This window comes from Pipistrellus kuhlii, unplaced genomic scaffold (genome assembly GCF_014108245.1).
Source record: "Pipistrellus kuhlii isolate mPipKuh1 unplaced genomic scaffold, mPipKuh1.p scaffold_m20_p_1, whole genome shotgun sequence".
Lineage (NCBI taxonomy): Eukaryota > Metazoa > Chordata > Mammalia > Chiroptera > Vespertilionidae > Pipistrellus > Pipistrellus kuhlii.
The window spans coordinates 69,949,193-69,970,721 of NW_023425404.1; the positions used below are offsets into that span (position 1 = coordinate 69,949,193).

Here is a 21,529-nt window from a genome sequence, read left to right on the forward strand (position 1 = left end):
CACACACACACACACACACAGTTAATTTATGTGTATGATAAGGTTCCGAGGGGTATAAGTAATGTTGAATTACCTGTGGGGATTTTCTCTGCATGAGTTCTTTGAAAGGAAAACTGCCCCAAATCTACATAATCTAGTTTACATGAGATTTCAATTGCCTCAATTTATTCTTTATGTTGAAAAAACCTCTGGAGAACCAACAATTAACTATCTCTTCTGCAACATGGAAAGTATAAGAAAAGTAAAGGTGCAAAACATATCCCAACCCCAAATAAAAATAACATTTGCATTGCATTAATTGATTCAATACAATGATAATTTACTTCACAGCACTTATAAAAATGTGTAATTATATGTTTATCTGTTTCACCCAAAAGCAGGGGAACATACTTTGACCACTGTATACCTGAATTCTATCAAAGTACCCTTACAGTGTAGGCATTCATAATTGTAGAATACATAAAAGTTATTATATATGCGTTGGTTGGATATCCCTATCAACACATAGATTCTTTAGGGGGGAAAAGATTTAATTGATAAAATGTAGAAAAGTAATTTTAAAATGTAAACTATTCATATTAGTCTGAGGATGTGTTTAAATTCATGTTTTAAGGGGGACAAAGAAAGGGTACATATGTTCTATCCGTAAGTATATAGGAACACAACTCTAAACTCCTATGCCCCCAAACTAAATAAAAAGACAGAGTTGGTAATAACTAGCCATTATTAGAAATGGTTGGCTTAAGTATTTGAAAGCTAAGAACTCTCTGTGACATAAAGGTTTTAAGGCACAACAGGAATTGTCATCCTGGTGAGCCAAAATTCTGAATCTCTACATAAGTCAGATAAAAAATAAGCCTCTCTTATAAGCTAAATTCTGAAATTATAAGATTCCAATTTTTCCTATGCAGTTGCTTCAGTTAATTTTTCTTAATACAGTTAAGAAAAATTAACTGCATTCACATATACCCTAATTAGCCCACATACTTAAAAGCCAAAACAAACAATTTAGGAGAAAAAAAAATATTAACTAAATAAATGTACTTAAAATACCAAAAAACAAACACATTTGAAATTTCTGAGTTGAATGGTACTATTGTCATCTCAACTATTACTGGTTTTTATGACTTTTGGCAGTTACATACATGCTCACTCACTGTTAACCTGCTATGATAACAATGCTTTGCAATTAGGATATGACTCTAGAGAAATGCATTGCATAGTATATAATTCAAGGAACAGAATCTTAAAAGAATAAAATCAAAGAGTTTATCTAATTAAAGCCTTTATCACAAACATGAATATATGCAGATATTAAATGTTTGTCATTCTCCTAAGCACTGTCACTTTTCCTAAGAACCCACCATTGGTTAGGCCAGTGGTCGGCAAATTCATTAGTCAACAGAATGGCAAACCATGGCTCGTGAGCCGCAGTTTGCCGACCACTGGGTTAGGCAAATTATCCACTAATAAATCAAACTTCTAAGTTATAAAAAAAAAAAAATTACTTATAATAGTTGAATCTGGGAATTAATAGCAATTTATTAAATGGGTATGGACTTCCCTAAGCCGGCAGGTGGACATCCCTCAAGGGGCCCTGTACTGCAAGAGGGCCAAGCTGAGGGTCCCTCACCCCACCCACAAACACCAGTGCATAAATTTTGTGTACCAGGTTTCTAGTATTAATGTAAAAATCAATGAAAACTTACAAGTAGTAAACTTAAAAATAAAAAAGCAGAAAATGTACCTTGAGTGGATTCAACTTTTACTAGCTTATTAATCACTTTGAAATATTAGTAATAAGTTTTGAGTCAAAACATAAGAAAATTTAAAAATTTCCCTTATTTCTAAATAAATGATTTTTTCTGTTTTGTTTTTAATGTGAAATCAACAGATCAGTTCTTTTACATAATGCTAGGATATTTACACAATTTATATATTACCCCAAAATAGCAAAAGAAAAATATTTTGTTAAAGTACTTAATTTCTACACTACAAATGCTAAGCACCTACTCACCATTATGCAGTTCTCCAGTGACGGTGCCTTCTCCCTGTGGGCTGCCATCCTGATCTCGCCATTTCCAATCAAGGCCTCTGATCACACGAGCCCCTGGAACCATGTATTTCAGAACCTGGGAGCGTACTAGACGCCTTTGTCTTCTAAGATTAGCTTCTGCTTCCTTAGCTGCTTTTCCTATAAGGTAAAAATTAGAGAAATATAAACAAAATAACTTCAGATAAATATAATTATTTTAGTACGTTAGAAAAACCCATTATCATCTCTTTACCTAGCTGATCTTCACATACTCCATTTACAGTGCCATAAAGTTCGAATCCAGACAGTGAGAGGTAGTGAGTTTGACCACTAGCATTCTTTCCCATCTGTTTAATTCTCACATGTCGCCAACCTTGTTTCTCATCTTTTGGTGGATCAAGAGGCCATGTTGCTGTTGACCTATAAATATGTTAAGGAAAAAATGATTTAATATTTTACAACAGATGAAAAGATGTTTTAATGTGCAGAAGAATTTTTATATAACAGAGAACTATAGGAAAAACAAAGTAACTTTTACACTCAGTCAACAGTTTGTTACACAAGAATAAAGAAATCAAAGGGAGAAATATAGTAATCAAGAAAATAAGTTAAATATAAAATGTTTAAATGTATGCTATTAATTTGACTTAAATATACTACATGACTTATGATTAATAAAATCTAAAGAAATAAGACAAATTTTGAGTAACAAAAATGCTTTTCTGATGCAAAAGATTTTTTAAATTCTTGAAAAGTTTTAAATGATATATTTAAGTATTAATGTTAAAGCTTGAAAATATTATCTAGTAATCCTAGTTAAGAAGCTCCTTCCATACTACATCAAATGCGGAAAGTAACTTAATTCCATACTATATCTACCCCTCAAAATGTGCCACAATGTACAATTAAAACTTATTAGGACTAAAATTTTAGAAACAATACCGACTCATTTAAAAAATTTATTGATTTATTTGAGCGAGAGGAGGGCAGAGGGAGAGGAAGGGAGAAGGACAGAAGGAAGAAAGGAGGGGGAAGGGCGAAAGAGGAAGAGGGAGGTAGGGAGGGGAGAGAGAAAAACACTGACTTATTGTTCCACTTATCAATGCATTCATTGGTTGATTCTTCTCTGTGCCCTGACTGGAGGATCAAACCTGAAACCTTAGCATATGGTGATGATCTCTAATCAATTAAGGGATCCAGGCTGAGCCCTGATCTTCTGTCTTTAAAAAAATTATATATATATATATATATGAAAAGAGATATACATAAAAATAATAAAAATTTAAAAGTCAGCCATCTATAGTAATAAAAGGGTAATATGCTAATTAGATGGACATCCTTTTGGACGAAGCTAGGGCCAGAGCCAAGCTTCCTGGGTCCTGGGTACCAGAGGGAAGCTGGTGCCAGCAGCCAAGGAAAGGCCTATGCTTGCATGAATTTTCGTGCATTGGGCCTCTAGTTATTCAATAACCAGCAATAATTTGTTGAACATTCACAAGTACAATGTGAATATATGGAGAATGTAGTAAAAAACAAATTCCATTTTTTGTTTTTTGTTAGTGTGCCATACAAACACACACATCGTAATATATCAATTTCTCAAAGTTTTGGTGAAGTCAGCATATCCAGGTTTAAATACTTAAAATTTATTATTAGGAATTTACTGTTTTCAGAAAGGAAATTTGCTTTAATATCTCACAAAGAAGAGAGCTCTAAGGATACACAATTATAAAAATAAACATGGCTCTTTATTGAGTTTTCTAATTCACAAAGACTCCTCAACTGACCCTGGTTCATTGAGACTGCAGTCATCAACATGGGTATACAAAGAGGTCCAGTTCTGTCCATCTTTGGATACCTGGAAAACCCAATTTCTCAGCGCAGACCTTCCATAGCCACGAGCATGACGAAGTGTATATGCTGATGGTATCACCCACAGACCCATATCTATGGCAAACCACGCATTCTTATCATCATTGCTATGGCAATTTAAAGCTGAATTATCACGACTTAGTATGTCTTCTAAGCGGCCATAAGGTAGATTTCTTCCTTCTGATGATGTTACTACTACAAGTCCATAAGCAGCTGGATTTACCCATTCATATGCAGTTCTACACAAAAATAAGAAAATATTACCAATTAACACTATTAAAATATTTATTCATAGCTTTTATCACACATGAAATTATATCAACTTTTAAAATTCTACTATTAACAATTTTAGTTTTTCTTCATAAAAATTAATTTAGCCCTAGCCAGTTTTTTTGTTTGTTTTTTGTTTAAATATATTTGTATTGATTTTAGAGAGGAAGGGAAAGGGAGAGGAAGATAGAAACATCAATGATGACAGAGAAGCATTGATTGATTGACTGCATCCTGCGTGCCCCCTAATGGGGATCAAGCCCACAACCGGGGAATGTACCCTTGACCAGAATGGAACCAGGTACCCTTCAGTCCACAGGCAGATGCTCTATCCACAGAGCCATACTGGCTAGGGCAGCACTAGCAAGTTTTGCTAAGGGGTCAGGGCATGGGCCTTCGGACTGAAGGATCTCAGGTTCAATTCTGATCAAGGGCATGTACCTCAGTTGTAGGCCCGATCCCCAGACCCAGGGAGGGCATGTGTGGGAGGCAATCAATTGATATGTCTCTCACATCGATGTCTCTCTCTGTCTCTTTCTTTTTCCTTTCCACTCTCTCTAAAAATCAATAGAAAATATATCCAAAGGTGAGGATTAACAACAACAAAAATTAGATAGCTTTAAATTTAACCTATAAGACAAAATTCCATAAACTACAGGATACTCAAATTTTATTCTGCTACCTAAGGTAGAATGTTTTTTCCAGGTGAATTACACAGAATGACTTACTTGGCATTTGTCCCAATCCAGTAAATAATTCCATTTTCATCAAAATCATGCTGGTGCCGAAATATAAAATTTTGGCCTTCTCTTAATTTTCGAACAAAAATAAATGAAGATCGGTCAAAATCATACCACTGCTTTGCTACCTAAACCAAAGAAAATACAAAAAGACATTTTAATAATAATATTGTAAAATGCATTGCCCACTCTTTTCCTATCCCATATTTGTGAGCTATTTTACTACAGCAAATACTAAAGAATATTTGAAAAACACAGAAAAACAGAAATGTGCAAAACCACAGAAAAACAGAAATTAAAAACCCACTATTAATATCATAGAGTATTTCTTTAGTCTATTATTTCATTAGCTACAATAAAAATAAAGTCTTGTTTATACAATACAAAAACACTTTTCTCTTACCTGGTTTTATACATTTTAATACCTCCATAAAAGTACTCAAATTAATAGAAATAGCTGTCAAAATGATATACCTTTATTGATTGGCATTAAGGTTTTGTTCACTATTTAGTACTGTAAATAACTATAATAAACATCTTTATGAAAAAGCAATTTATAAAGTATAAAGATTATTTTCTTAAAGTCCTAAAAATTGAATTGTTAGATTACACTATATCACCATAACTCTGGATGCATACTTTCCAAATTACTTTTTCTAAAGAGCTCGACCACAGAAGAGAATGGTTATCTCACTATGCCTTTGCAAGAACTCATCATTTTTTTCTTTTTCTTTTAGAACTCACCATTTTTAAGAGGTACTGTTCCAAAGATTCAACTGTAGCTAAGGGTTCCATCTTCAACATCCTGCCAGTCCTATCTATCAATGCAGTTTCACCAGGTGCACGCTCTAACCGAAACCTTAATCTTCTTGTAAGAATCTGCAGAGAAAGGATCAAAATGCTTCATGAATTACCTTGAATTTCTCTTAAAATTGTAAAAATTAAACTGTTACATGAACATGGTGATTCAAGTTTATAAACAATCAATGTCTATTGATAAATAATCAATGTCTGTTTCTATTAAATATGTATTTTTTTAAAAAGGTCCACCGAATAAGAGATATAAGCTTTCAAGAAAAATATAAACTTAACTTCTTAAAGCTTCTAAACAACTTCAACTATACATGGTATAAACAATATTTATAATAAAATGCTTTAACAGAAGTATTATATCTCTAATTTATTACTTGTATTTTTGCAGTTAAGTCATGAAAAGTACTAATTAGCATATTCCTTTAAAACTAGAAATATATTGAAGAGACTGAACAAAAATCATATACCTATGGATGAGGATTGGGGGGGCACAAGGGGGGTAAGGGCAGAGGGTGGAGTGGGGACCAGGGGACCATGTGAAAGGGAGCTATGGGAAGGGGGGGGCCGGCGGCGAAACAATTGTAATAATATGAACAATAAAGATTTATTTAAAAAAAAACACCTAGAAATAAATTAAATAATCTATAGCTAATAAGCTTTTAAAAATACAAGATAGCTTCCAATCCATTTATTTTTAATACACAAGTAGGAGACTAGCAATTTGAGGTAGTTTCATTTCTGTATAAATCTATAAACACAATTAAATATTTCTATGTGCATTTGGATAGCATTTTAGACTGCAAAATTACCAGAGGGCATATTTCTAACCTTCCTGTCTTTGTATCTTGCACTCTCCTGAAATGAGAAGTATATAATAAAAAGATATTGGTGTTCCTAGAACTGTTCCAATCTTTGAGAATAGTTCCTATTTCACTCACTTATCCAAACAGGCTTCTTACAAACACGTAACAAAATGGACCGACCTATCAGTTTCACTCAGTGGTTAGAGCATCGACCTGCAGACTGGGATGTCCCAGGTTCAATTCTGGTCGGGGGCACGTGCTCGAGTTGCGAGCTCGATCCGCAGTGTGAGGTGTGCAAGAGGCAGCTGGTCAATGATTCTCATCTTTGAGGTGTCTCTCTCTCTCTCTCTCTCTCCCTCTCTCTCTCTCTCTCTCTCTCTCTCCTGTCTGAATTCAATAAAATACATATACTTTTTAAAAAAGGACCACAAGCCGAAACCGGTTTGATCTGCGGACTGAGAGGTCCCAGGTTCAATTCTGGTCAAGGGCATGTACCTTGGTTGCGGGCACATCCGCCGTGGGAGGTGTGCAGGAGGCAGTTGGTCGATGTTTCTCTCTCATCGATGTTTCTAGCTCTCTCTCTCCCTTCCTCTCTGTAAAAAAATCAATAAAATATATTTATATATAAAAATAAAATAAAAATAATAAAAATGGACCACAAAATCCCCTTGGCTCCTCTATATGTCTGAAAGGAAACAAAGTGGACCTCGATCTCTTGTTTAATACACATTTGATGTGAGGTGCACTAACTGCACTGTAACTTCCTGGACAAATGCTCTAGTTTGGGAGTCTAGTGGCTTCGGTGACATTATTGGGTTCCTGGGGATATGGCAGGTTTTACCTTGAGTAGGCAACTGTTTTGACAAATACAGATTCTTGGTTACTTACTAAGGGCAATATTTAAACTTTCCACAAAATGGAATGCAGGATAGGTTGGACAAAGGCAAGATTCAAGGCCAAAGGACCTGTTAGAAAATACTAAAGTAACCCAAAGAAGATATAAAGAAGGTATTAACAGTAAGAATATTTGTCTGTTCATACCTGTATCACAGGTACTAACAAAAGAATAATTAATATAATAAATGAGTATGTCAATGCAATAATATTTTGGAAGAAACAGGCTTCTTACAAACACATAATGACAGATTTCTGAAAGGATCAATAGGAATAGTTAAAGAAAGCCTTCTGGCTCTAACAAATAACATCCAGAAAGCAAAAAGAAAATTACGCTTAAAATATCTTCACATTTTCTTATATGTTGACACAGATCAAAAGGATTTAACTTATGATTCTAAAACAAAAGGACACTTTTTCCTGCTTTTCCACAGATGAAGTGTCTTTTTCTGCTTATGACCTACCAAATATGATTTCTTATAATAAATATTTTATTTAAAATTCACAATTTCATTAAACAAAGTAAAACTGAAATTTCAATACATTCAAGAGTCATGAAAAATAACAATCAAATGGCATTAAGAATAAAATCTTTAATAATTAAGCAGTATCGTTATTTAATACAACATGAAAGGAAATTTTTTGGTCTGTTTGTGTGTGTGTTTTTTTTAAAGACCGCTCCTAAATGCATTCAGCTATAATAGTGAATGCATTTTGCATGATTACCTGGAGGTTGTATGTAGATCCTGGTGTATCATACAAATGGAGAGGTAGGCGTTCAATAGATTCTAGTACAGCTATTAATTTTCGAATTAATGCAACTGCTGGTCGACTGTAAAGCAAAAATAATTAAGAGTTTTTATATAATTTTATATAAAAGCTCATACAGAAACTGCAATAACAAACCCCATATAGATCCCTACTTTCTAATGAGTGCAAAGAGAAGTTTAATTTTGTACTACACTACATCTGAGTAAACAAAAATACTCTCATAACTCAATTTCCTTCTCTTAATAAAATATTGTATTTTTCGTATAAAAGTTTAATTTATTGCATTCAAAATAGATGTGTAATTATTTTTAAATTTACCACTTATATTTGACACATAAAAGAATATATGAAACAAAATTTTTTTAGAAATGATATTATTTGTTGGTACAATAATTCTGGAACATAATTCGACAGTATCAAGAAACTTTAAAAATCATTGAAAGACCATCTATAACCATTAACTCAGTAATATCACTTTAAAATTTTTATATAAGATATTTCCATTGAGGTATTTACTAATATTAAAATAATTTGCAGTTAGAAATTTTAATATAGTAATGTTTAATTATACGTCCATAAGATGTAATATCACTCAATGAATTTAAATTATTTTTAAAAGTCGCTCACATTCAAAAGTAAATAATAAAAGGAACCTTCATCAACCCTTGACCCAGCTTCTACTATTAGCTACTAATAACCAGTTTATTTCTATCTACATCCTCAACCATTTCTCTCCTCCCATACGTTTTGAAGAAAATGCCAGAGAATATATCACTTTGTCTACAAACACTTTAAGTATGCATTTCTACCAAGAACGAATTCTGAAAAAAACAATCATTATCACACCTAAAAAAGTTGAACACTTAATACTATCAAATATTTAATCAGTGTTCAAATTGCCAGTTGTAACTTAAAAAAAATTTTAAGTGATCATCTACATGCAAAGCAGATACATAATTTTCCTTTTATTCCATTAAATTAAAACATGTTTAAAAATATTTCCTCTTGCCGGGACAGGCTTGGCTCAATGGATAGAGCGTCGGCTTGGGGACTGAAAGGACCAGGGTTCGATTCCGGTCAAGGGCATGTACCTTGGTTGCAGGTGTATCCATCCCCAGTAGGGGTTGTGCAAGAGGCAGCTGATGGATGACTCTCTCTCATCGATGTTTCTAACTCTATCTCTCTCCCTTCCTCTCTGTACAAAACCAATAAAATATATGTATAAAAAATAAATAAATAAATAAAAATAAAAATATTTCCTCTTATTATGCATTTATAATATAAGCTACTTTATGTTTTAAACACTGAAAATATAAAAATATTTAAAATGTGGATATTTACCTTTCATCATCTTCATTTTCACTAAAGGCTGTTTTAAAAACATTTATTCTTTCTACTAGTTGACTACAATCTTGTTTCACATCTAACTCCATGCTCTAAAGAAAACAAAAATGAGACAGTGAAAAAAAACTTTTAAGGCTGTTACTAAAATTATCAAAAATACATGCTACAAAGGTGAATACTAACATATACAAAAAAAGTAATGTAATCTAATGAAAATCATTTTCTTCCCATTAAAACTCATTTTATTATATGACTAGTAGGCTATAGCTAACAAATACATATATTATTTTTCTTCCTTTTTAAGCGTAGCAACTATATTGTGAAATCAATTTGTCTCAAAGTATAGTATACAAGATGATTTCAGATTATTTATATTTTATATTTTAACAAATGATTTCAGATTATTTATATTTTGTATTTTAACAGTACTATCTAAATTAGAAAAAACTGCTTTAATAAAACATTAACTTCATAAACATTACTGAGACATAATGTGATATATCAATATAATTTTAATAAATGGAAATTAATGCAAATGATAAAATTAATAAAGAAAATCTGAGACTGAAGTTAAAGTGAATTTTTATTTTTTTATTTTTATTTAAAAATATATATATATTTTATTGATTTTCCACAGAGAGGAAGGGAGAGGGAAAGCTAGACACATCGATGAGAGAGAAACATCGAGCAGTTGCCTCCTGCACACCCCCCATCGGGGATGTGCCCGCAATCAAAGTACATGCCCTTGACCAGAATCAAACCTGGGACCTTTCAGTCCGCAGACTGATGCTCTTTCACTGAGCTAAACTGGCTTCAGCAAAGTGAATTTTTAGAGTGTATCACCATTACAATAATTAAGATCAAGTAATGTGCCCTAGCTGGTTTGGCTCAGTGGATAGAACGTCAGCCTGTGGACTGAAGGGTGCTAGGTTCGATTCTGGCCAAGGGCATATGCCCAGATTATGGGCTCAATCCCCAATATGAGACATGCAGGAGACAGTCAATCAATGATTCTCTCTCATCATTGATGTTTCTAGCTCCCTTTCCCTCTCCCTTACTTTCTGAAATTAATAAAAATATGTTTAAAAAAAGATCAAGTAATTTAAGTGGACAACAGAACTAAAATAAAGAGAAAATTTTCACTTTTCATAGTTCTGTTAAAATTTGTTGTAAGTATATATGATGTTTCATCAAAATAAAGGAAAATTTTTTATCACAATAAAGAAATTAAAGGTAGAAAAAAACTGAAGAAAAATATAGGGTTATTAAGCAAATACTTGTTGAATATTCACATAAACATCCTAAACTATTATTTCTCACAAAATTAATTTTGTGCAAGTAATTTAAATATTTAATGAGGTCTACAGACTAACTCTATTTTTTATAAGAAAACCAGAGCATTTTGTTAAATCTCAGGCTAAAGTATTTTATTCAACAAAATCTTGAACAAATTGTAATCAGGTAACACAAAAAGCAAAATAAATAATGACTTAATAATTCAACTGGCCCAAATTAAGGGAAAGGCTGCAGAAATTATAAATATTAACATTTATTACTCATCTTTTATTATTTGTTGTCAGAGAAAAATAAATATCACTCTACCAAAAGGGTAGTTACAAACGATTTTTAAAGCTATATATTTTGTTCTGTACTACTTCATAAACTTACATTGTTTAAAACAGTAAGAAGCGCTTGCACCAAGCCACTACTGCACATTTCATATGGTGATATGGTGTTTTCATCCTTCAAAAGCACAATTAGATTTTCTAAAGCTGTCTTCATTAAATCTCTCCATGTGTTTTCACTCTCAATAAACTAAATGGAAAAAAAATATTTTAATAAAGACAATAAAAAATAAACATCTTATATTTATCAGAATGTTAATTACCATGAAAATAGATAGTAAACAAGATTAAGAAGTTCAAATTATTAATGCAAATTCTCTCTTCCAGAGTCAGCAAGCTTTTCTAAAAAGGGCTAAGGGCAAACACTTCAACCTTGACAAGCTATGTGGTCTCTATCATACCTATTCAACGCTACTGTTCTAGACACCAAAGCAGTAACAGACAATACAGGGATAGGAAAAAGTAGATTTACAGTTGTGAGTATGCAAAACACAGTTTATCCTTGATTATTTATTCTTTATTGTATTACTTATGTGTATTATAACTATGCCAATAAACCATTTTTTGCCCATCCTGTATGTCAATAAATAAGGATGGTGTGAGTAATAAACTACTTATGGACACTGATATTATATTCTCATATAATTTTTACATAGCAAGAAATGTTATGTTTTCAACTAAAAATGTAAAAAACATTCTTATCTCACAAAGCCAAACAAAAATCGGTGGCAGAACAAATTTATCTCATGGGTGATGATTTGCTAATCAATACCTACAACATAAAGGATAAAGGAGAAAAACTAAACCAAGATCACTATATGTCATAAAATCTTAAGGCTAACATACTTGTCTATTTGTATGAAGTTCCCAAGATGACTCTAACTGAGTTGCTATGTTTCTGAGTGTTACCACTACTCCACGAGGCATGCTTTCAACAGCTTTAAAGTGGTCGTCATATAAATCTCGAGCCATAGTGCGTACCTATCAAAATTAAAGAGCAAATGTGAATTTTCACAATAATTTTACCAAACCTTTCCATATATATATATATGCAACTTTTATAATTAATATGTTTATATCATTATCAACTTCCAAAAATGATATGACTTCTATTCATATACGCCAAAAGGTTCTAAAGGGTGAAAAAGTACTCTAGTAGATTTTATTAATGTTAAATAAAATAACTCATAATTTCCTATCAGAAAGGAGCTTATTTCATTTAAATCTAAAACCTGTAAAAAAAAAAAAATTGACTTTGCTTAAAAAAAAAAAAATGATTACACTTCTAGGAATTTATCTGAACAAACCTCAATACTAACTTGAAAAAAATATATGCACTACATGTTCACTGTAGCCTTATTTACAATAGACAAGATTTAAAAGCAGTCCATGTGCTCATCAACAGATGAGTGGATTAAAAAAAAAAAAAAGCAGTGGTACATTCATACAAAGAATACTACTCAGCAGTAAAAACAAAACAAAACAAAAAAACCTTACCCTGAAGAACATTATGCTAAGTGAAATAAGCCAGTCAGAGAAAGACAAGTACCATATGATTTAACTCATGTGAAATCTAATGAATAAAATGAACTAACAAGTAAAATAGAAACAGACTCATTGATAGAGAGCAGGCCATCATCTGCAGGGGGGGGGGGGGGGGGGGGCCTTGAGGTTGGAGGGATTGAGCAAACAAAGAAAAAGATGGGGAGGGTGGGGGACTCAAAATTGGTGATTGCTGGCAAGAGAGGGTGTGAGGACAAGTGGAAGAGATTGTAGGGGGATAAATGGTGATGGAAGGAGACTTGACTTGGAGTGGTGAACACACAATACAATATGCAGATGATGGTTTGTAGAATTGTGCATCTGAAACCTATATAATTTTGCAAACCAGTGTCACCCCCCAATAAATTCAATAAAAAGAGGAAAAAACTAATGCTTATAATCAACCATTTAGAAAATACAGTAATCACAAAATAAAGAATTAAGTCACCTGTAATTCATCAACCAAAATTGAACCTTTTAACATTCTGGTGTATACTTTAGGTTATATAGTTCGTGTATTTTCTTTTTTTTAAATATTTTATTGAGTAGTAGTTGTTGTTTTTTACAGAGAAGAAGAGAGAGGGATAGAGTTAGAAACATAGATGAGAGAGAAACATAGATCAGCTGCGTCTTGCACACCCCCTACTGTGGATGTGCCTGCAACCAAGATACATGCCCTTGACTGGAATCGAACCCGGGACCTTTCAATCCACAGGCCGAAGCTCTATCCACTGAGCCAAACTGGTTTTGGCAATGGTATGTGTATTTTCTATGTATATTATTAACACAAAGAACTATCTATATAATGCTCATACACATTTCATCATGAGAAGGAATGACTATATTATTGGCTCTGGTCCTAATTAGCTTTCATTTAAATGAAATTAATGTTATTTGAGAAAAACCCATACATGTCCCAGGACTGGGTCTATTGAAATCCATTGCATAACAGTCTTTAAAAATATATGCAACAAGTAATGACGAGAATGTGCAGAAAGGGGAACACTAATGCGCTGTTGGTGGGAATGCAGATTGGTGCAGCCACTGTGGAAAACAACAAGCCCATCCAAGCTGTTTGCAGTGGCTTTACCATAGGGATAGTCTGTCCTGGCTCAGGCTTCAGACTTTCCTAAAATCTCTCAAACAGCAGCTGGCCTCAGCATACCCCATACCTCTTGAGATTAGAGTAGCATTTTTATATGGCTCAATTTTTTAAATGCTTAGAATCTACCACTGAAACCTTACCATGTGAGTATAAAACATTTTTTTTAAAGCAGCAAATCCCACAAATATACCTTTTGTTTTGTTTTTTCTAATTTAGATTTCAGTTTTCTGCCTCTTTTGCCAGTCCAGCCAGTCACAAATTCTGAACCTTAAAAAAAAAAAAAAGGACATTTCACAAGACATTTTTTATTGCCATTTAACATAATCATTTATTCTTAATCTGCTAAACTTACATATCTACATACTTACCCAGAGAAGTTTCTGCAGTAAATGAATGTTTGGTTCCTCTATTGGATTCAAATACAAAACCAGGTAAATCTTCTTTCAATATTGTTGCTTGCTGACCATCTGAGTTATGAATAGCAATTTCTCCTTCTTTCAAACATGTTAGTGACCAATTCCCTACAGTGAGTTTAGTGGGTCCTGGTGTTGAGAGTATAGGTTGACTTGAAGTAGATGGCTTTACTTGGCCTCGAGCTCTTTGTAACTTCTCTAAGAATTCACTCCTGCTTTCTATAAAGACAAAACAAGTGTTTTAAAACCTCACTTCTTTCAAATATTCCTCTTTTTTTTTTTTTTAATAAAAACTATTCACTGGAATAACAATCTCATTTTTAAAAACATAATTAGCAGAGTCTGGTTCTTTGGTATGCCTTCACTGATTTGATAAATTGAGGCTCAGGCGTAAAAGCAATCCCACAGCCAGAATTTTTTTTTCAAGTTTAAGGCTTTTAGGAAAAGTAATAACTTGAGACAGCATCATACAAGTGCAATTTGTCATTACAAGACAAAAGGCAGCTTTTCCTAAAAGACCAGAGAGATTAAAAGTAGATACTATTCTTTCTTGTACAATAAAAAGATATTTATGAAATGTTTTCATGGTACAATTTTTCTGTCGATATTAAAGAAACTGACTATATTGTCATTAAGGATGTGCTATTTTTTTATGACAATGGCAGCAAAAATATAAGCAGAAAAACAAATGATCAAAATTACAGAAAGTAGCCTGGCTCAGTGGCTGAGTGTCAACCCATTAACCAGGAGGTTGCAGTTTGATTCTGGTCAGGGCACATACCCCCGTTACTAGTTACAGCACCTAGTAAAACATTTTAATAGAAACAAAATATTACCTGAACTATCTGATCCGCCTTCAGGACTACCGCTTGAATACATTGTAGCAAGTTTTCCATCCAAGATAAATCTGAACCATCCATTACTGCCATTAGATAATTCCAAGGCTGCTGCATCACTCCATATATATAAGCAGTCTCTTCCCCTAATGATTGACCAGTCTCTCCAATGATATGGTTTACCTTGCTGTAATTCTTTGGCATCTTCCTGTGGTTCATCTTCCTAAATGTGTAAAATTTTCAAAGAACCATGAAAAATAATTTATGTTCCAAATATTCATTAAGTATTTTTAAAACACAAACATGAGTCAAATTTAAAATAAAGACATCCTGAAGAGCCCTGGCTGGTGTGGCTCAGGTGGGTTGGAGCAGTATCCCATGCACTGAAAGGCTGTGGGTTTTATTCCGAGGCATGGTATGTACCCCGGTTGCAGATTCCATCTCAGGTTGGGGAGCATATGGAAAGGCAGTTGATCAATGTTTCTCTCTCTCCTCACCTCCCCCTAAAATCAGTAAAACACATCCTTGGGTGAGGATTAAAAAAATAATAAAAGAACAGCAACAACAAAAATTCAGCCTGACTGGTGCGGCTCTGTGGTGCACCAAGAGGTCATCATTTCAATTGCCTGTCAGGGCACATACTGGGGTTGTGGGCTCCATCTCAGAATGGGGCATGCAAGAGGCAGCCAATCGATGTTTCTCTCATTAATGATTCTACATTTCCCTTCCTCTTCTAAAAACGAATAACAACATTTTTTTTTTTTAATCCTGAAAATATTCAGTTGCCTGTAGTCTGATTCAACTAATCCTAGTATATAAAAACCCTGGGTGAAAACAACCAGTAGCTGAAACTGGTTTGGCTCAGCGATAGAGCGTCGGTCTGTGGACTGAAAGGTCCCAGGTTCGATTCCGGTCAACGGAATGTACATTGGTTGCAGGCACATCCCTGGTAGGGAGTGTGCAAGAGGCAGCTGGTCGATGTTTCTCTCTCATTGACGTTTCTAGCTCTCTATCTCTCTCCCTCTCTGTAAGAAATCAATAAAATATATTTTAAAAAAATAATAATAATAAAATAAAGAAAACTAAACAATCCAGAACAGAAATGACACCAACATTTGCACGTGCATACATCCACACCAAACACAACAAAAGTATATAAAACTCAAACTGCTAAAATAACAATGACAAAATCTTTAAAGCTACAGTATAAAAAGGTAAGTTATATTTACACAGAAGAACTAAACTAATAATTAAAGCAAACTTTTCAGTAGGGATTATGCACATCAGGTGCAATGGAACATCTCTTAATGTTCTGGAAAATGATAGCCCAAGAATCCTCCTAACACTGAAAACACTCTTCAAAATGAATGTCAAATTAAAATATTTTCAGACAAAAAAATCTGAGAGAATTTTCTGATGTTTTTTTCTTTTCTAAACAATGTATTTTGAACAGCAAAAGTTTAATTCTGGTGAAATACAATTTATTGGTTTTTTGTTATTTATAGTTTAACCTTTTTTAAAAAGAGATTTTTTATTAATTTTTAAAGAAAAACATCGATGTGAGAGTAAACCATTGATCAGCTGCTTCTTGCATTCCCCTCACCAGGGCTGAGCCCGCAACCCTTGCATGAGCCAACCAGGAATCAAATGGAAACCTTTCGGTGCCGAGGACGGCACTCAACCTACTGAGCCACACTGGCCAGGGCTATCGTCTAACCCACACGTGTCAAACACACGGCCCGCGGGCCACATCCGTCCCCCCAGGCCTTGCATGTGGCCCGCACCGCGCTGTCATCACTGCACTCCGCTGCGTTTCCATCACAATGACAGTTTATGACTGTTCAGTAAACCATTCGGCCCGCGATTTAGGCTGGATTTTAGATTTTGGCCCCTTCTCTGATTGAGTTCGACACCCCTAGTCTAACCTTTTAAAATGTCCTATTTAAGAAATCTTGCCGAAACCAGTTTGGCTCGGTGGATAGAGTGTCAGCCTGTGGACTGAGAGGTCCCAGGTTCAATTCCGGTCAAGGACACATGCCTTGGTTTCGGGCACATCCCCAGTGGGGGCTGTGCAGGAGGCAGCTGATTGATGTTTCTCTCTCATCGATGTTTCTGACTCTCCCTCCCCCTTCCTCTCTGTAAAAAATCAATAAAATATATTAAAAAAAAAATAAAATCTTTGTCAAGCCCAAGGTAAGATTTTTCTTTTTCCTTTAGAAGTTTTATAATTTTATTCCATACATTTTAGTCTATGATTTATTTTCTTTTAAATTCTGTATATGGTATATATGACAAGGATCAAGATTTCATTTTTTGCATACATTATCCACTTATATAGAAGTCTTTTAAAATTTTACTGAATGTATTAGAATGACATAGGTTAATAAAATTATATAGGTTTCAAGTATACAATTCTATATCATCTGTATACTATATTGTGTGTTCACCACACAAAGTCAAGTCTCCTTCCATCACCATTTATCCCACCCCATCCTTTTACCCTTTACCCTCTTCTACTTACTCCCACCCCACTTTCCCTTTTTTGTTTGGGGATATTTCTTTGTCTTTTTTTGTTTGTTTGTTTTCTTAATCTATTCACCTATTTCACCAACCCCATTCAAGCATTTTTTATTTAAAGACCATCCTTTCCTGATTGAAATGCACTTTGGCACTTTGGCTGAAGATCATCTGACCATATAGAGTATGTGGGTCATTATCTTATACCACTACCTTAACTTTCTTGACTATAATATCTTTATTATAATAATACCTGAAATCTGCTGATGTATGTCCTTCAACTTTGTTACTTTTCAGGGTCTCTTTGGTTATACCAAGAACCTTGCATCTCCATGTGTTAGAATCTGCTTGTTAATTTCTACAAAAAGACTACTATATGCATTATCTATTATCTTGAATGCAAGAATTTCAGGGGTGATGAACCCAGATATCACCTTATTTGCATAGTGTTTGTTTTTTTGTTAAATTTAGGAAACACACAAAATCAATCTCTCTCTTTCTCTCTCTCCCCCCCTCTACCTCCCTTCTCTCTTCCCCTTCCTCCTCCTCCCTCTCCCTCCATTCTCTTTCTCTCACCTCCTCAGGATTCTACAATTACACAACTATAACTCAGCATCCTCTCAAAAATATCACTACTCTGACAGTAATATAGAGTAAGCATTCACTACTAAATGTTAGTACTAAATCACTGTTGGTCATCAGTAAAGATGGAAACGGTAAATTTTAAATTTATAATCTAAGGTAAGAATTATCAATGAATACTGAAACTAATAAAGGTTTAATCAGGAATAGCATATTTGCATCATTTCAAATTACCGCACCACAAATTATTTATTAATTAAAAAAGAAAAAAGAATGACTATAACAGAGAAACCTGGCAGAGGCCACCATAAACCAAGTGACCCAAGTTAACATCATCAGCAAGAGAATAGCAACAGGACATCATGGGAGAGAAAGCACATTATGCACTGAGAAGCAACATCTCTTTATAGTCTGCCTGCTAAAAACACGTAACTTGAATCTAATCATGTAGACACATGCACATAAGTAAAATGATGGCCATTGTCCAAACTAGTGATCTGTCCTATTCAAAAATGCCAAGGCTCTGGAAGAAAAAGGAAAACTGTTGCAGGTTCTTAGGAATACGATGACTAAATGTGATTATGTTTTCCTAGATTGGATTCTAGACAAGAAAAAAAAATGCTATTAAGGACAATAGCAAATTTGAATATTATCTCTGGATTAGATGGCTATATATGAATTTTAGTTTTTGCTAACTATAGTAGCATTGTGTAAGAAAATGTTCTGGTTTTCATCATGCTGAGTGAAATAAGCCAGTCAATGAAAGAGAAACACCACATGACCTCACTCATTTATGGATAATAAAGAACATTATAAACTGATGAACCAAAAGATAGATATAGAGACAGTAAAGCAACAAGCAGACTGTCAAATTACAGCGGGGAAGGTAGGGAAATCTGGGGGAGATAATAGATCAAGCGAAGGACTTGTATATATGCATATAAGTACAACCAATGGACACAAAACTCTTGGGAGGGAGGGTATATATGGGAGGGGGGACAATGGTAACATATGTACAGAGATAATAATTTAATTTTAAAAAATTTTAAAAAAAGAAAATGTTCTGATTTTGTGCATAAAGTTTCTATGTGTAAAAAGTTTCTATGTGTAAAAAGAGCCTCTGTCAAATAAATGTCTGTGTAAATGATAAAGCAAATGGACAAAATGTCAAAAATCAGTGAATTTGGATAGAGGATAATTTGATATTCTTTATTTGCAACTTTTTATCTATGTTTTAAATATTATCTATATATTTTAATTGAGCAAAATTTTAAATATAAAGTACTACACTTCATATTACCATTATTTTGTCAAAACCCACTGTAAAAACAACATTTTTAAATTGAGCAAGTTTTTAAAAATATAGTTCTAATGCATATTGTCATTATTTTGTCAAAACCCACAAGAAAACTTTATTCCTGATACCACTGCAATTAAGATCACTCACTTTTTCTGGTTTTGATTCCTCTTCATTCTCATCATCTGAGGAAGGACCTGCCAAAGTTGACACTTTGCTAATTACACCAAGTCTGGCTAGCTGATCCAAAAAAATGTCACCACCTTTATCTACTAAATCCCTTATGATTTGCAAAGCCAGCAAGTGGCCATCATCATCATCCTGGGGGAAGAGGGGAGAAGAAAATTAAGAAAAAATTATAAAAACAAGTTCAGTTTTTTTGAGTAAACAAACAATAATTTGCAGAGACAAAATGATTTCTTCAATTAGGACAAAAGTTAAATTATTTTATTGACCATTACCTTAAGGGAATTTACAGGAGTTTAAATAAAGATTAAAAAACTGACCTCTTGATCAAGGACAGTTGCAGTGATTTCCACGAGTATTGTAGGCAAATTGTGACCAACATCAGAATCACAAACTTCTTTTAACAATGCTTCAGAGCAAAAGTGAATCATTTTTCGAATCAGAGCAAGACTTGCTTTCCTTAAAAAGTAAAAGAATTTTAGGAAGTCATAAAAAGCTGAAATAAAACAATATGTAACTATACATTAATGAAAACTAAAATATCCAATGTTAGGTGTTATAGACTCTGCTAAAAAGTACTCTTTAAAAAAAAAAACTAAAAAAAAACACCTCACCCGAGGATATTTTTTCCATTGATTTAGAGAGAGTGGAAGGAAAGAGGAGAGAGAGAGAGAGAAGAGAAACCCTTATGTGAGAAAGACACATCAACTAATTGGTTGCCTCATGAAGGCGCCCTGACCAGGGCCAGGGATCAAGGTAAGTGCCCTTGACGGGAACTGAACCCATGACAACTCTTTAGTCTGCTGGCTGAGCTCTAACCAGCTAGGGCTGATTTTTTAAAAATTAAACCACAAAGCAGACATTCTATTACCATTTACTAAATAATTCTCCCTCTCTCAAGTGGTCTATGAAACTTCCAGTAAATAACATGTATTTCCTAAATATAATTGCCTCTACATAATGAGACAGTTAATTCCACTGATTTTTATGAACTTTTGTGCCAGTTATAAAGATTTAGTTACTGAAAGTTTATACTTGCTTTTCAGATTTTTCTTAAATAATCTCACCTATTATCTGACCAGGGTGGCTCAATAGTTGAGCATCAATCTATGAACCAAGAGGTCAAGGTTCGATTCCCGATCAGGGCACATGCCCAGGTTGCAGGCTCACTTCCCAGTGTGGGACGTGCAGAGGCAGCCAATCAATAATTCTCTCTCATCATTGATGCTTCTATCTCTCTCCCTCTCTAAAATCAATAAAAAATATTTAAGAAAAATAATAATCTCATCTGTTTATTCCTCCAGATGAATTTTAAGACCTATCAAGTTCTAAACCAAATTCTGTATTTTCTTTAGAACTGCATAATTTATCAATTTTTGAAAGAATTTATACTTAGATTAAATATTCTCATCCAAAAACAATTTCCCCTTATAAAAGTCTAATTTCTCTTAAATTGTAATTTTTTAAAAATTAAATGAATCCTCAGATTTCCTATGCTAAACAGTGAGCTCAATCTTTGTCTTATTGACACTAACTCCAAAGATGTTTATTTATACCAGACCTCTTCAAAATTCAAGATAGCTGTTCTTCAAAAACAAAGTGGGAAGTCCTCAGTCTATCTTACAAGAGACACATATACATCGAATCATTATATGGTACACTGTAACACAGCTACATGTCAATTATCCTATACCAGTGGCCCGGTGCAGATTTGTGCACATTGAAAGGAAGTTAATTAGAAGGTGGCCGGCAGGGAGGGACTGGGCGAAATGTGCTCGACACGCCCTCCTGCAGTCCCTCCCCGGCCAGCAGCGCTGCCCCAGGGGCTCAAAGGGTATCTGCAGTCACTGCACCACTCAGCATTAAACCAGATTCAGGGTGACA

The 21,529-nt window shown here is 33.9% G+C and overlaps 1 protein-coding gene across 11 annotated transcripts in view; it reads right to left on the bottom strand.

Moving 5' to 3' along the window:
* HECTD1 (HECT domain E3 ubiquitin protein ligase 1) overlaps positions 1-21,529 on the bottom strand; it is an 89,088-nt gene that overhangs the window by 25,369 nt on the left and 42,190 nt on the right. For all 11 annotated transcript variants that reach the window (XM_036450959.2, XM_045585207.1, XM_036450947.2 and 8 more), the window contains exons 11-24: positions 19,966-20,104; positions 19,610-19,780; positions 15,064-15,286; positions 14,183-14,446; positions 14,005-14,081; positions 12,014-12,148; positions 11,211-11,357; positions 9,540-9,634; positions 8,154-8,259; positions 5,662-5,796; positions 4,906-5,045; positions 3,823-4,146; positions 2,289-2,455; positions 2,018-2,194 (exon numbers count right to left, since the gene is read on the bottom strand). In XM_036450959.2, coding sequence (XP_036306852.1) covers positions 2,018-2,194; positions 2,289-2,455; positions 3,823-4,146; positions 4,906-5,045; positions 5,662-5,796; positions 8,154-8,259; positions 9,540-9,634; positions 11,211-11,357; positions 12,014-12,148; positions 14,005-14,081; positions 14,183-14,446; positions 15,064-15,286; positions 19,610-19,780; positions 19,966-20,104 — 2,300 coding nt within the window. The remainder of the gene's footprint in view (positions 1-2,017; positions 2,195-2,288; positions 2,456-3,822; positions 4,147-4,905; positions 5,046-5,661; positions 5,797-8,153; positions 8,260-9,539; positions 9,635-11,210; positions 11,358-12,013; positions 12,149-14,004; positions 14,082-14,182; positions 14,447-15,063; positions 15,287-19,609; positions 19,781-19,965; positions 20,105-21,529) is intronic.